This window comes from Pseudophryne corroboree, chromosome 3 (genome assembly GCF_028390025.1).
Source record: "Pseudophryne corroboree isolate aPseCor3 chromosome 3, aPseCor3.hap2, whole genome shotgun sequence".
NCBI lineage: Eukaryota > Metazoa > Chordata > Amphibia > Anura > Myobatrachidae > Pseudophryne > Pseudophryne corroboree.
In genome coordinates this window covers 83,941,114-83,958,183 of record NC_086446.1, presented here as the reverse complement: position 1 = coordinate 83,958,183, position 17,070 = coordinate 83,941,114, and the positions used below count along the sequence as shown (strand labels likewise).

Genomic DNA, 17,070 nt, shown 5'->3' with positions numbered 1-17,070 from the left:
GCACTCCCTTTACAAAAGTCTGGACTTCTGGGAGAGAAGCCAATTCCTTCTGAAAGACAATAGGGCCGAAATCTGTACCTTAATGGAGCCTAACTTCAGGCCCATATCCACTCCTGTCTGTAGAAAGTGGAGAAAACGGCCCAGATAGAAATCTTCCGTAGGAGCATTCTTGGTTTCACACCAAGATACATACTTCCTCCAGATACGGTGATAATGTTTCGCCGTCACCTCCTTCCTAGCCTTTATCAGAGTAGGGATGACTTCTTCCGGAATACCTTTCCCAGCTAGGATTCGGTGTTCAACCGCCATGCCGTCAAACGTAACCGCGGTAAGTCTTGGAACACGCAGGGCCCCTGCTGCAACAGGTCCACCCTGAGAGAAAGAGGCCACGGATCTTCTGTGAGCATTTCCTGAAGATCTGAATACCAGGCCCTTCGAGGCCAATCTGGAACAATGAGTATTGTCTGCACTCTTTTTCGTCTTATGATTCTCAATATTTTTGAGATGAGAGGAAGAGGAGGGAACAAATAGACCGACTGAAACACCCATGGTGTCACCAGGGCGTCTACCGCTACTGCCTGAGGGTCCCTTGACCTGGCACAATACCTCCGAAGCTTCTTGTTGAGGCGTGATGCCATCATGTCTAATTTCTTCCTTGTGTGACTGCTCCCCATCCTCGGAGGCTCGCATCCGTGGTTATAAGAACCCAGTCTTGAATGCCGAACCTGCGACCCTCTAGAAGGTGAGCACTCTGCAGCCACCACAGGAGAGACATCCTGGCCCTGGGGGACAGGCTTATCTCCTGATATATTTGTAGATGGGACCCGGACCACTTGTCCAGAAGGTCCCACTGAAATGTCCTCGCATGAAACCTGCCAAAGGGGATGGCCTCGTAGGCCGCCACCATTTCCCCCAGAACTCGAGTGCATTGATGAACAGACACTCTTTTTGGTTTTAGCAGGTCTCTGACCATGTTCTGGAGGTCCTGGGCTTTTTCCATTGGGAGAAAAACCCTCTTCTGTTCCGTGTCCAGAATCATGCCCAGGAATGATAGTCGAGTCGTTGGAATCAATTGTGACTTTGGCAGATTTAGAATCCAACCGTGTTGTTGTAGCACTCTCAGGGAGAGCGACACGCTTTTCAGCAATTGATCTCGCTTTTATCAGGAGATCGTCCAAGTACGGGATAATTGTGACTCCCTGCATGCGCAGGAGCACCATCATCTCCGCCATCACCTTGGTGAAAATCCTCGGGGCCGTGGAAAGCCCAAACGGCAACGTCTGAAACTGGTAATGACAGTCCTGTACAGCGAATCTCAGGTACTCCTGATGAGGAGGATATATGGGGACATGAAGGTATGCATCCTTTATGTCTAGTGACACCATAAAATCCCCCCCTTCCAGGCTGGAGATCACTGCCCGGAGCGATTCCATCTTGAATTTGAACTTTTTCAAGTACAGGTTTAGGGATTTTAGATTTAAAATGGGTCTGACCGAGCCATCCGGTTTCGGGACCACGAACAGGGTTAAATAGTACCCTTTCCCCTGTTGGACTAGGGGAACCTTGATAATCACTTGCTGTTGACACAGCTTTTGAATTGCAGCTAACACTATTTTCCCTCTCTGGGGGAGCAGCTGGCAAGGCCGACTTGAAAAATCGGCGAGGAGGCACCTCTTCGAATTCCAGTTTGTAGCCTTGGGACACAATTTCCATCGCCCAAGGATCCACGTCTGACAGAACCCAGACCTGGCTGAAGAGTCAAAGACGTGCCCCCACCAGTGCGGACTCCCTCAGTGGAGCCCCAGCGTCATGCGGTGGATTTAGTAGAAACCGGGGAGGACTTCTGTTCCTGGGAACTAGCCGTACCAGGCGTTCTTTTCCCTCTACCCTTACCTCTGGCGAGGAAGGATGAGCCCCGACCTCTTCTGGACTTATGTGACCGAAAGGACTGCATCGGATATTGTGGAGTTTTCTTTTACTGTGGGGAAACAAAAGGCAAAAAAGTAGATTTACCCACGGTAGCTGTGGAAACCAGGTCCGCGAGACCTTCCCCAAATAAAACCTCACCCTTGTAAGGTAAAACCTCCATATGCCTCTTGGAGTCGGCATCACCTGTCAATTGGCGGGTCCACAGGGCTCGCCTAGCTGAAATCGCCATGGCGTTGGCTCTTGAACCTAGCAGCCCAACGTCTCTCTGAGCGTCTCTCATATATAAGACTGCGTCTTTAATGTGACCCAAGGTCAATAAAATGGTATCCCTATCTAGAATATCAATGTCAGCTGACAAGGTATCTGTCCAAGCTGCAACTGCGCTACATACCCATGCCGATGCTATTGCCGGTCTGAGTAAAGCACCCGTATGCGTATAAATAGATTTTAAGGTAGTTTCCTGTCTGTGATCAGCAGGATCCTTGAGAGCTGCCATGTCTGGAGACGGTAGCGCCACCTTCTTGGACAAGCGCGTTAAAGCCTTGTCCACCCTGGGCGAGGATTCCCACCCCACCCTGTCCTGTGCAGGGAAAGGACACGCCATAAGAATCCTCTTGGGAATCTGCAGTTTTTTGTCTGGAGTTTCCCAAGCTTTTTTAAATAACTCGTTCAGCTCATGAGATGGGGGAAAGGTTACCTCAGGTTTCTTTTCCTTAAACATGCATACCCTTGTGTCAGGGACAGAGGGGTCATCTGTGATATGCAAAACATCTTTTATTGCAATAATCATATAATGAATACTTTTGGCCACCCTTGGGTGTAACCTTGCATCATCGTAGTCGACACTGGAGTCAGAATCCGTGTCGGTATCAGTGTCTGCTATTTGGGATAGAGAACGTTTTTGAGACCCTGAAGGGCCCTGTGACACAGTCAAAGCCATGGATTGACTCCCTGCTTTTTCCCTGGACTCTGCTTTGTCCATCCTCTTATGTAATAAGGTCACATTTGCATTTAAAACATTCCACATGTCCAACCAATCAGGTGTCGGCGTTGCCGACGGAGACACCACAATCATCTGCTCCACCTCCTCCTTAGATGAGCCTTCCGCTTCAGACATGCCGACACACTCGTACCGACACCCCCACACACACAGGGATATATTTATATGGAGACAGTTCCCCAATAAGGCCCTTTGGAGAGACAGAGAGAGAGAGTATGCCAGCACACACCCAGCGCCAACTGACACTGGAAACAAATTCCCAGATAATATAGCGCTTTTATATATAATTATTTGTATAATACACTCACTGCGCCTTACAAGTGCCCCCCCCCCCCCCCCCTCTTTTCTGCACTGTGTCACCGTGTTCAGCAGGGGAGAGTCCGGGGAGCCAGCTTCTCTGCAGTGCTCTGTGGAGAAAATGGCGCTGGTTAGTGCTGTGGGATCAAGCTCCGCCCCCTCCAGCGGCGGGCTTCGGTCCCGCTCAATTTTGTAATACTGGCGGGGGATTTTTATATCTACTGCCTCCGCAGCCTATATATATGTTTATGCCAGTCCTAGAGGTTTATATTGCTGCCCAGGGCGGGGTGCCCTGCACCCATCAGTGCCTGTAGTGTGTGTTGTGTGTGGGAGCAATGGCGCTGCGCGTTACCTCAGGTAAGATCTGAAGTCTTCTGCCACCTTTGAAGTCTTCTTTCTTCTTATACTCATCCGGCTTCTGTCTTCCGTGAGGAGGACGGCGGCGCGGCTCTGGGACGAACGGCGAGGGGAGACCTGCGTTCCGACTCCCTCTGGAGTTAATGGTGTCCAGTAGCCTAAGAAGCAGAGCCTATCACTTAAGTAGGTCTGCTTCTCTCTCCTCAGTCCCACGATGTAGGGAGCCTGTTGCCAGCAGTGCTCCCTGAAAATAAAAAACCTAACAAAATTCTTTATTTCAGAGAAACTCAGGAGAGCTCCCTGTAATGCACCCAGTCTCCTCTGGGGCACAGGATCTAACTGAGGTCTGGAGGAGGGGCATAGAGGGAGGAGCCAGTGCACACCCATTCTAAAGTTCTTTATAGTGCCCATGTCTCCTGCGGAGCCCGTCTATACCTCATGGTCCTTACGGAGTCCCCAGCATCCTCTAGGACGTAAGAGAAAGAGATTTAACAATGGTAAGTTCTTACTATAAATCTCCTTTTCTGCAGCGGGGTACACTGGGGTTCCACAGGGAATAATATCGGGGATGTCCTAAAGCAGTTCCTCATGGGAGGGGACGCACTGTAGCGGGCACAAGAACCCGGCATCCAAAGGAGGCATCCTGGGAGGCGGAAGTATCGAAGGCATAGAACCTTATGAACGTGTTCACTGAGGACAACGTAGCCGCCTTGCACAATTGTTTAAGGGTCGCACCACGGCGGGCCGCCCAAGAAGGTCCAACGGACCAAGTAGAATGGGCTCTGATGGTAGCAGGAGCTGGAAGGCCAGCCTGTACATAAGCATGTGCAATCACCATTCTAATCCATCTGGCCAGGGTCTGCTTGTTAACAGGCCAGCCACGTTTGTGAAAACCAAAAAGAACAAAGAGAGAATCAGATCTCATAAGCTAAGCTGTTCTCTTCACATAAATGCGGAGAGCCCGTACCACATCCAAAGACCGCTCTTTAGAGGATAAACCTGGAGAGGTAAAGGCCGGAACCACAATCTCTTGGTTAAGGTGGAAAGATGACACCACCTTGGGCAGATAACCAGGGCGAGTTCTAAGAACCGCAGGCCACAGTGTTCACGCCAGCGCGCGCGCTCCGTCTCCTGGAGACCGCGCCGCATCACGATTTCAGTGCCTGGGGGACCTTCCTCCCGAAGATGCGGCCACGCGATTCAGGAGAGCAGCGGTGAGTGTGTGCCTGAAGTAACCGGAGCCCTCCGCTGTAAGTACCCGGCAACCAGGGCGCGGGAGTATACAGCGCTGTTGGGTGAGGTGAGGGAGCCGCAACATATGTCAGCATGACATATAGCACTTCTAAGTGCCTGTGCTGCGGCCCTTGAAGTCTTCTTTCTTCAAAAAGCTCTTATCAGGGCTGCCTAGCGCAGCCCTCCCTGTTAGCTGTCTGCACTGCAAGCACTAACTTACAAACTGAGCTCCAGTGCCTGGAGGCGGGGATGTAGAGGAGGCGGCGCTATGTATCCTGGGAACAGTCAAAGCTTTTAGCCTGTTTGTGCCTCGGATCAAGTTCCAACTCTACACCCCAAAGTAATTCCCTGTGGAATCACAGTGTACCCCGCTGCAGAAAATATTATTTTCTATGAGTCCCGAGCATCACACACTTTTACTTTTTTTTCCTTTTAAACTGGTCTGTTAATAAATTGTTGTTATATAGAAACTTAATTGCTTAGTAGCAATGCCTTACCCTATAACTTAAGACCCATTAAAAACTTGTCATGTGACTAGGGCATGGGTAGAGTAGACTGGGCAACAGGAAGCCCCACTTATGCGCAGACCTAACCTGCAGATATAATAATACTCATTCATCTTTCACTGTATAATTACTATCACCTGCGTCACTATTTTTTTAGCCATCTACTGAACATAAGACGTAAAGACATGGGGAGAAGAGAAAGAGGGGCACAACATACGTGTTTGCAGAAGCTGCTATAGTAAGAAGGGCATGAGAGTATGTGTTTACCTATATAATAGCAACAATGCACCAGAGACTGCACTTCTGCTATAACAACAATAATACTAACAACAACAACATATCTCTACCTGCTGCCTCCGAACCCGACTCCACTTCCTGTTGCCGTTCCACTAGACGTTACCGTTCCACAAGTCACCCGGATGTTATTATTGAAGAGATCACAGCAAGAGAGAAGACGGGTGGAACGCAGAGACAGGAAGTGGGGTGGAACGCAGAGACAGGAAGTGGGGTGGAACGCAGAGACCGGAAGTCTGGTGGAACGCAGAAACCAGAAGTCAATTGGAACGCACGGGCCGGAAGTCCTGAGTGCTTCATCGACCGGGTGTGAGAGGAGGCCGTGACTGGAAGGGGGTATGTCTGTACATTTATATTACATTATATGTAATAATAACACATGAATTGTGAAGGTGTAACGCCAGTACCATGTGGTAGTGACCCCCCACTACTCCACCTCATGATCTAAGGGCTCCCACACAATGGGTTCTTATCATACTATCACCCTCACACCTCCATGACTCCCCTTTATCACTACTTATAAACAAAGACGACTGAGCTGAAACATTGGAACACTTATACATTTTAGTAAGTGGTTATAATCCATTTTATTTCCTTTTATCTGTATCTTTATATATGGGGCGCTGGCTTCCCAATTTTTTCCCATATTGCCTTGGTTGAAGGAGTGAGGATTGCATCCCAGGGTTGACCCTACCATAGCTGTCTTGGCACGATTCTGGGTTCAAATCTATTATCGCTAAGATACAGGGAATCAGGAGACTGGAAACATGATGCAATTCTGGGCACTAATATCTCTTAATTTCTGGCATTAAACTAAAAGCAAAGGCCAAATGGTTCTGGTGGTTTTGAAACAGCAGGTTTTACTACAGGCAAAACCACCGGAAAACCCGCCCGAAACATCAAGGTTTAGAACCGCCATCAGACACATCGCCATCCCGATTTGTTACCATCATATAATGGAAACCGCCAGATTGATCAAAAGGTGTTCAATGTGTAAATATATATATTTATTTTTTATTTTGTTATTTTATTTTTTTAATATAAATTAACAATACATTTTGCCCCTTGAATATAATTGATAATATTGGTATCTTAATCTAATTTAACATTGTTTTTGCATCCTAATGAATTGATAAAATAATATTGCCCCATAAGAGTATGATGAATGTTATTTTCCCCCTTAAACTGACTGTTCTGCACCAGCGGGTTTTAAAGTACCTTTCAAACCACAGATTAGTTAATCCAGCGGTTTGGAGGGGAAAACCGCCGATGCTAGACAGTGTGTTGAAAATGCCATCAGACCCGTACTTTAGTAAAACTATCCTCTAAATTACCGACGCCCCTAAGTCATACATTTGCTGAGTACATTGCACCAAGGAGGAGTCTGGGAGGACCACAGTTAGTGGTGATGTAATCAGTGGCAGCTGCAACCCCAACCACACAGTGCATAATGGGGCGTTTATATATTACATACATGTTACGCTGTATGTAATATATGTGCCGCCACTGGATGTAACCATAAGCAACACAGCATTATGTGATGTTGTGTGAGGAGTCCTGTTTAAAGGGAATTTCTGAGAAGCACTGACCAGGGCTCTAGGGCTCGGTGAAAAGATGAGGATTTACTGTCACTCAGTGTTTCATACCTGAGTAGGTTACATGTTTAATTTCTGATTTGTATCATTATTATATTTATTCCTAGACAATTAAACTGAAAGCAACCAGATAATTTATTAGAAGTCACGTGAGGATGAAATGCGTCACTGATTCACTGAGGATGGACAAGGACAGGAATCACATGACCGAGAGGATATTAAATCTCACCCTGGAGATCATCTACCTGCTGACTGGGAAGGTGAGGGAGTCTGGGAGTGTTACAGTGACATCACTCTCATCTCTATTACTAACACAGAAACCGGACTGGGGAGGTGAGGGAGTCTGGGAGTGTCACAGTGACATCACTCTTATCTTGATTACTAATGCAGAGACATGACTGGGAAGGTGAGGGGGTCTGGGAGTGTCACAGTGACATCACTCTTATCTCTATTACTAACACAGGTACCTGACTGGGGAGGTGAGGGGGTCTGGGAGAGTCACAGTGACATCACTCATCTCTATTACTAACACAGAGACCTGACTGGGGAGGTGAGGGAGTGTGGGAGTGTCACAGTGACATCACTCTTTCTATTCCAAAGTTACATTATTATTATTATTATTATTATTACTATTATTTTTATTAGTTTGTTAGGCAGCACAAGGTGATATAGCGCCGTTCAAGAGGTAACTTGAAACCAATATAGGAAATACATTACTTGGACAAAAGTGATTGGACACCCCCGCGCAAGCGAAATGGTGTGCTCCTGTAGCAGACTTGTGTTCGTGAAGGTATAAAACGGGTAAAGGGGCGCTGATTAGATAATTTGGTAATGAAATGTTTTGCCAGAAGGAGCTGACCGAGTTTGAAAAGGGGATCATCGTAGGCTACACGATCGGAGGTACAGTATGAATGTTAAAAGCATTGTGGATTTTAGGAAGATTCCTAAATCCACTATGTCTTTTGTCATTAATGGGCTGCTAATTTTGCTGTCCTGCGTTCAGATAGTCGCCGCATCCAGGGGGAGTGTATATTTGCCGTGCAATGGCGATTGCATGTGTACGCTGAACTGCTAAAATTCAGTGTGTGCAGTCTGTGCGCAGCCCAGGGCTTACTCCTCCAGTGCGATAGAATCAGACTGATCGGGGCCGGAGCTGATGTCACACACCCTCCCTGAAACGCTTGGGCACGCCTGTGTTTTTCCAGACACTCCCAGTAAACGGTCAGTTACCACCCACAAATGGCTTCCTCCTGTCAATCACCTTGCGAACTCCCATGCGAATGAAATTTTCGCACCATCCTGTCGCTGACCAGCGATGCCCTTTGTTGTTGTCCAACGCGCATGCGCATTGCGGTGCATACGCGATTAGTACCTGATCGCCTGCTGTGCGTTTTCAAATCTGAATGACGCCCGAAGAACGGTCACCTGGAAGACCCCTGAAACTGCAACCCAGGAACCAGAGAGTGCTAACTAGGGAGCTGCGAAAGAACAGGGGTTGTCCCATGCATACCATTGCACACGAGTTCCAGATGGTCACTAATGTGCCAGCTTCAGCAAGAACACTTTGTAGGGAGGCCCATGCACTTGGATATTATGGTTGTGCAGCTGCTCATAAACCTCTAATCACGAAGAATGCAGCACTGCGCTTATGATGGAGTAAAGAGCGCAAGAACTGGACAGTGGAACAATGGCGGCAAGTGTTATGGAGTGCCGAATCATGATTTACACTTTACATATTATATGGACGTGTTTGGGTTTTGCAGTTGCCAGGAGAACGTGTGATGCCAGAGTGGACAGTAGCACGGAGGTGGGGGCATTATGCTGTGGGGCTGTTTTAGCTGGTTTGGTATTCGTCCACTAGTTGTAATGCATGGTCACATTAATGATGAGAAGTATAGAAATGTTCTCAATAACGCTGATCCCTCATTGCGATAGTTCTATGGAAACAAGAAATGTTTTTATCAGGATGACAATGCCACCTGTCATGTTTCCATGGTGACACTGGACTGGTATACAGAAAATTCGGTAAAGCTGGATGGACTGGCCAGCTCAGAGTCTAGATAGTAATCTCATTGAGAACATCTAGGCAGATTCGACCTTCAGTGTTGCAGTTGTTCACTGTACTTAAGGCGGAATGGCAAAACATACCACGTGCTGGTGTCCAGGAACTTGTGGTCAGCTTGCCAAGAAGGATGTCTGCAGTAATCAGTGCACATGGTGGATCTACAAAGTACTGACGTTAATAACATCTTGTTGATCTGTTTGCTGTCAGTGTCCAATCACTTTTGTCTACATAGTGTAGCATAAATACAGACACTGCAGTAAAGTCGCAGACAAGGAGTCACAAGTACAGGGCAGGGCAACTCGCTGTAGCTAGAGTCAGCTGGTTGTGAGGCATTGTGCGAGAATGAACAATAACTCAATGATCCTGCACCCACTTTCTAGGCAAGCAGACAGTGGGGGTCATTCAGATCTGATCGCTGGGCTGCTAACTTTGCTGTCCTGCATTCAGATAGTCGCCGTCTCCAGGGGGAGTGTAAATTCGCCGTGCAAGTGTGCAGTTCCATGTGTACGCTGAGCTGCTAAAATCCACTTTTTGCAGTCTGCGCAGCCCAGGACTTACTCCTCCAGTGCGATGAGAAGAGGCAGATCGGGGCCGGAGCTGACATCAGACACACTCCCTGAAAATGCTTGGGAAGGCCTGCATTTTTCCGGACACTCCCAGTAAACGGTCAGTTACCACCCACAAACGGCCTCCTCCTGTCAATCACCTTGCGAACTGATTTTTCACACCATCCCGTCGCTGACCAGTTATGCCCGTTGCTGATGGCCGACGCGCATGCGCATTAAAGCGCATACGCATGCGCAGTTATGTCCTGATCACCCGCTGTGCGAAAACACACAGCAGTGGTCAGATCTGAATGACCGCCAGTGTCAGAGTTGCTGAAGGGAAGAGGGCCATGCATGAAGCTTACAATCTAATAAAGGGAGGAAACTGCTGAATGGAGAACTGGGAAAGGACCAATCGGGCAACAAGGAGCCACTCGCTGATATAGTATCAATGCCTCAGTCACCTCATCAGCACAGCTTAACCAGGCAGCAAGAAACCGCTTTCAGATATAGTATCAGTGCCTCAGTCACCTCATCAGCACAGCTTAACCAGGCAGCAGGGAACCGCTTTCAGATATAGTATCAGTGCCTCAGTCTCCTCATCAGCACAGCTGTAATTGGGCAGCAGGGAGCCGCTCTCAGATATAGTATCAGTGCCTCAGTCTCCTCATCAGCACAGCTGTAATTGGGCAGCATGGAGCCGCTCTCAGATATAGTATCAGTGCCTCAGTCTCATCCGCACAGCTGTAACCAGGCAGCAGGGAGCCGCTCTCAGATATAGTATCAGTGCCTCAGTCCTCTCATCAGCACAGCTGTAACCAGGCAGCAGGGAGCTGTTCTCAGATATAGTATCAGTGCCTCAGTCCTCTCATCAGCACAGCTGTAACCGGGCAGCAGGGAGCCGCTCTTAGATATAGTATCAGTGCCTCAGTCCTCTCATCAGCACAGCTGTAACCAGGCAGCAGGGAGCCGCTCTCAGATATAGTATCAGTGCCTCAGTCCTCTCATCAGCACAGCTGTAACCAGGCAGCAGGGAGCTGCTCTCAGATATAGTATCAGTGCCTCAGTCCTCTCATCAGCACAGCTGTAACTGGGCAGCAGGGAGCCGCTCTCAGATATAGTATCAGTGCTTCAGTTCTCTCATCAGCACAGCTGTAACTGGGCAGCAGGGAGCCGCTCTCAGATATAGTATCAGTGCCTCAGTCCTCTCATCAGCACAGCTGTAACTGGGCAGCAGGCAGCCGCTCTGTAGTATCAGTCCTTACAGGAGCTGGGATATATTACATTGACCTCAGTAGCTTGTATTCTATCACTGAAATGAAGATGGCTAGAGAGGTTCTATATACTCTGCCCTTTCTTATATATAGGAAGAAGTTACAGGTAGTATAGGGGTTGTATTTATAAAATAGGTCCTACTTGTTATGCACAGTAAAATCATCAAAAAATGACTTACATGTTTGATTAAGCTTTTTATTGATGTCTCCCTCAATACAAAGGATTACACAGTAGTGAGGAAGACATTTGATGAGAGTGAGACACCCAGAAGCCAATTCCATGAGTCAGGAGGACTGACCAGGACCCAGAGCCCCATCACGGAACCTCCAGCTTGCCCACTGATACATGAGAGAGACAATGACCAGAAGATCCTGGAACTCACCAACAAGATCATTCAGCTGCTGACTGGAGAGGTGACTGCTGGGAATGGAACATTATACAGTAACACCAGGGGAGGTGTCTGGGTGATGACTGGAGAGGTGACTGCTGGGAATGGTACATTATACAGTAACACCAGGGGAGGTGTCTGGGTAATGACTGTGTCAGGTGTCTGGGTGATGATGTGTGTGTCAGGTTCCTATAAGGTGTCAGGATGTCACTGTCTATCTCTCTATGCAGGAGTGGGAGCATGTAGAGGAACACAAGGGTATGTACAAAGACGTAATGATGGAGAATAACCAACCACTTGCATTTTTGGGTAAGACTAGACTTTGAATTATTGTAAAGGAGAGAGAGCCGTTTTCGGACCCTATTACATTTCCCAGCTTATCTACTAATCACATACAGTATATACTGTACAATGCACTCAGTCACTTTGTGTCTCCTACAGATGGCCCCAGTAACAGAGATACCACAGAGAGTTGTCCCTCTCCCCTGTATTCAAAGGATTGTACAGATGAGTATCACAGGACCCCCCAGGAGGATCAGGTAGGTGAGATTTAGGGTCTCAACAAATTTCCAAAGTGATTTTTCACTATATGATTCTACTGTTACTCTCAATTAATGATCTCAGAAATTATTAAAGCGTTGTTTTATTGTTTCGTGGGTTAATTAGGGTGAAGACCTCACTGATATTAAGGTAGAAGATATAAGGGCAGAAGAAGAGACATATGTGAGGGATGACCAGCAGTGTAAGAAGGAGGAAATCCCTACAGATATCAGCACAGGTGAGTAATAATCACTTATTACAGAGAGGAGTCACATATTCTCCTTGTTCTGTCACTACAGCAGCCTCTTATCCTACACCCTCCTCTGTCAGTACAGACTATGAGGGTAATGTGTCTGTCCAGTGGGGGAGTTAGGAGCCATCAGCCCCTATTATACTCCTGCTCTCCCCCTCACATCATGTCACTATGTGTTACCAGCCCAGAGATCTGACCAGTCTCCTCCCCACACTCTCTGGTGTATCTTATACATCAGGAGCCATCAGCCCCTATTATACTCCTGCTCTCCTCCTCACATCATGTCACTGTGTGTTACCAGCCCAGAGATCTGACCAGTCTCCTCCCCACACTCTCTGGTGTATCTTATACATCAGGAGCCATCAGCCCCTATTATACTCCTGCTCTCCCCCTCACATCATGTCACTGTGTGTTACCAGCCCAGAGATCTGACCAGTCTCCTCCCCACACTCTCTGGTGTATCTTATACATCAGGAGCCATCAGCCCCTATTATACTCCTGCTCTCCTCCTCACATCATGTCACTGTGTGTTACCAGCCCAGAGATCTGACCAGTCTCCTCCCCACACTCTCTGGTGTATCTTATACATCAGGAGCCATCAGCCCCTATTATACTCCTGCTCTCCCCCTCACATCATGTCACTGTGTGTTACCAGCCCAGAGATCTGACCAGTCTCCTCCTCACACTCTCTGGTGTATCTCATACATCAGGAGCCATCAGCCCCTATTATACTCCTGCTCTCCCCCTCACATCATGTCACTGTGTGTTACCAGCCCAGAGATCTGACCAGTCTCCTCCCCACACACTCTGGTGTACCTCATACATCAGGAGCCATCAGCCCCTATTATACTCCTGCTCTCCCCCTCACATCATGTCACTGTGTGTTACCAGGCCAGAGATCTGACCAGTCTCCTCCCCACACTCTCTGGTGTATCTCATACATCAGGAGCCATCAGCCCCTATTATACTCCTGCTCTCCTCCTCACATCATGTCGCTGTGTGTTAACAGCCCAGAGATCTGACCAGTCTCCTCCCCACACTCTCTGGTGTATCTCATACACCAGGAACCATCAGCCCCTATTATACTCCTGCTCTCCCTCTCACATCATGTCACTGTGTGTTACCAGCCCAGAGATCTGACCAGTCTCCTCCCCACACTCTCTGGTGTATCTCATACATCAGGAGCCATCAACCCCTATTATACTCCTGCTCTCCCCCTCACATCATGTCACTGTGTGTTACCAGCCCAGAGATCTGACCAGTCTCCTCCCCACACTCTCTAGTGTATCTCATACATCAGGAGCCATCAGCCCCTATTATACTCCTGTTCTCCCCCTCACATCATGTCACTGTGTTACCAGCCCAGAGATCTGACCAGTCTCCTCCCCACACTCTCTGGTGTATCTCATACATGAGGAGCCATCAGCCCCTATTATACTCCTGTTCTCCCCCTCACACCATGTCACTGTGTGTTACCAGCCCAGATATCTGACCAGTCTCCTCCCCACACTCTCTGGTGTATCTCATACATCAGGAGACATCAACCCCTATTATACTCCTGCTCTCCCCCTCGCATCATGTCACTGTGTGTTACCAGCCCAGAGATCTGACCAGTCTCTATTGTGTATTTCATACAGCTTTTATGGAAACATGGTAACAACCCTGCAATGCCACATTCACAGCTTCTCTTGATACACCTCGTGAATATTGCACATCTTCCTGGCTGGCTTGGAGGCAGCAGCATTTTTATAACATAGTTCCAGCTGTACTTTTATGCACAGACAATGGTCTAGGATATTAAAGCACATTTTAGGCACAGTGTATTGATGTTAAATCCAGTGCTTGCATCTCCATGTAGTAAAATAAACCTGTAAACACTGATATAAGTGTTCAACAGCTTCAAATGTCAGAGAGTTATAAATTGGGCCTTGAAACATCTTCAGTTTACCTATTTGTTGATAATTTGTTGACTTTTTTTTATAAGGTTCATTGGAAAATTAAACTTGGTGCAGGTTGTATCAAAACATTTATATTTCCATATATTTCTTCATTGTTTGCAGATGGAGATAATATCAGGAATACCTCAGAGGAACATCTCATCTTCTCTCCAAATGATGAAATGAAAGCTGATGACCCCACACAAAATTCTCAAGAAGAAAACCTTATTAACCCGATTATACATCCAGTACATCACAGTGTGGATACTTCTTCTGATCTTGCATATCATGAGGGAAATTCTCTTTTTAAATCAGATATCAGTACCTCTGTTACAGGAGTAAATCAGATATGTTCTGTAGATAGCAAATGTTTTACAAAGAACACAAAGCATGTTACCCAACCAGCTAAAACTGGTCAGAAGAAGCCTTTTCCATGTACTTATTGTGGAAAATGTTTCAGATTCAAATCAGATCTTGTTAAACATGAGAGAAGTCACACAGGCGAGAAGCCATTTTCCTGCACCGATTGTGGGAGATGTTTTACACAGAAATCACATTTTGTCACACATCAGAAACTACACACAGATGAGAAACCATTTCCATGTTCTGAGTGCGGAAAGTATTTTATTCATAAATCATCTCTTGTTAGACACGAGAGAAGTCACACAGGTGAGAAGCAGTTTTCATGTTCTGAGTGTGGGAAATGGTTTGTAGATAAGTATGCTCTTGTTAGACATCAGAGAAGTCACACAGGTGAAAAGCCATTTGTCTGCTCTGAGTGTGGGAAATGTTTTACGCATAAATCACATCTTATTAGACATGACAGAACTCACACAGGTGCGAAACCATTTTCATGCTCTAAGTGTGGGATAAACTATGCACGGAAAACAACTCTTAATACACATATGAAAATGTGTACAGGAGAAAAGCAATTTCCATGATCTGACAGGGTTTTAACATTGTTCCAAATGACGAATGCATGTGCAGAGTGGAGTTACCTGTGGAGACCCTGAAACACACTAAGGGCAATTCAACTAGTACTAGGTTCATTTCTGTAGAATGTTCTGAGCCTTGCAAACCTTTTCTGACTTCTGGATTTGTAAGGGAGGGGGGGAGTGCACTTCTTGGTCTGGACTTTCTCAGCCTAATAACTTTAGATTAAGCAGAGCTAGTCCAGACCACTAGCCAGATCTATATACAGGTTGTCATGTCTTTAGAAAAGGCAGAAGAAGTCTGAGGTTAGTAGCAGTAGTCAGTAAGGTTAGCAAGGCTCAGAGCAGCATCTAGAAATGGAGCTCAATCACCTAGTACCTAGTACTAGTTGAGTCCCTCCTTTATAGGTATAGGGGTTGTGTATCAGGGTGTGCACAGGTAACTCCACTCTGCACATACATTCGCCAGCAGACCTGACCTTAAACGTTGCTTTCTATTCACAGTCCCAGACAAGGATGTTAAACGCACAGTATCCATAATACCTGGCCAACTTCTAAAATTACTGACTCCTTCAAAGGAACATGGCAGTACTGTGTAACATAACACAGATTGTGACCCTACACTGCTCCTTTCCAAGCAAACTCCAGGTGCTCTAGGTTAGCTAGGATATTTTTCAATGATTTTGCGTATTAACCATGCAGAATGGACAGTTTTGACCAGATGACATGAATTGTCTTCAACCTTACCGAATGAAGAAAGGTGTTGCAAGATTAAATGAGAGATTTCTTCATAGCATGCTTGTTGCATTTGGAGAAGCGGTAACAAGCTTTTTTTCTTTTTCTTTTTGTGGAAGAATTTGAAATAAAGAGCCTGATTTTAAGGTGGGAGTAAAGTAAAAAAGAAAAGAGCAAGTAACTGCATCGGGGTAAAACCATGCTGTGCTCTTGGTGGGGCAGAGATTTAGATTTGAAAAGGGGCATGTCCAAATGCAACTTTAAATTGCAGTGAAAGAATAAAGCTGCCTAGCATGTGTGGGCTACATGCAAATGCAGCAAGTATTTATCCTGCACTGAAGAAATATAACCCACCCAAATTTAAATCTCACTGCACGTTACATCTGCCCACCTGCAGGTAGAATTTACTCTTCAAAGAAAAAGTTAATGTATTTGCACCTATTGCACTGCAACATGGTTTGTCTGGGTGCACAATTACTTGCTCTGCTTTTGCCTTACTACCAAATCAGAATCAAATCAGGCCTAAATCCCGAGAATGAGGTAGGAACTGTGAAACAAAAATGACAAAAAAAAGTAATATTTTAAATTGATCTCGATGTATTTTAGAATATCCTGGCATTAAGAATTATGTAACATGTATATGTTAAAAATTATGTATAAAGATATTTGTTTGTGAAGATTAACCCAAAGGATATTTGAAGGCTTGTTACAATGTAATTCTCCTTGCTTTTGATAAAGATACCTGTTGTTAAACGCGTCAGTGGATTAGGGAACGCCAAGTTTTTCTTCTCTGCTGAAATTCTTGTGTTCAAGTCTGGGGAATTAGGGGGTCTGGGAAGTACTTGGAAGTCTTGGTCATGTTTGTCCAACCACTGTCAGACATTTCTAGCCACGTGACGTCTCATTTTCTTGCTGGGAGAACCTATCTGCCTCAGGGAAGACAGCACATATGGGTGTGCGTGATCTACACGGATGGATTCATAATCAAATCGGACGAGATTTGTGGGCCCAGAGAATGCCATGAAAATGTTCTTCAGACCATAACGCTGCCACCACCAGCTTATGTTCTTCCAGCAATGTTTCGTACCTGAGGCGCCAACATCCATCCATTCGATGAAGCAGAAAACATGAGTCATTGGAGAAGGCAACCCTTCGCCAATCAGTGGAGGTACAATTCCGATACAGCCGT

General features: G+C 46.5%; 2 protein-coding genes across 3 annotated transcripts in view; one reads left to right on the top strand and one right to left on the bottom strand.

Moving 5' to 3' along the window:
- The window catches only part of LOC135057054 (zinc finger protein OZF-like), a 70,207-nt gene extending 64,441 nt beyond the window's left edge, over positions 1 to 5,766 (bottom strand). For both annotated transcript variants that reach the window (XM_063962937.1, XM_063962935.1), the window contains exon 1: positions 5,670 to 5,766. The gene's annotated coding sequence lies outside the window, so the exon portion shown is untranslated. The remainder of the gene's footprint in view (positions 1 to 5,669) is intronic.
- The window catches only part of LOC135057040 (oocyte zinc finger protein XlCOF6-like), a 189,144-nt gene extending 172,510 nt beyond the window's left edge, over positions 1 to 16,634 (top strand). Inside the window, exon 7 of the mRNA XM_063962898.1 lies at positions 14,698 to 16,634. Coding sequence (XP_063818968.1) covers positions 14,698 to 15,155 — 458 coding nt within the window. The 3' untranslated portion in view covers positions 15,156 to 16,634. The remainder of the gene's footprint in view (positions 1 to 14,697) is intronic.
- Positions 16,635 to 17,070: the final 436 nt, after the last annotated feature.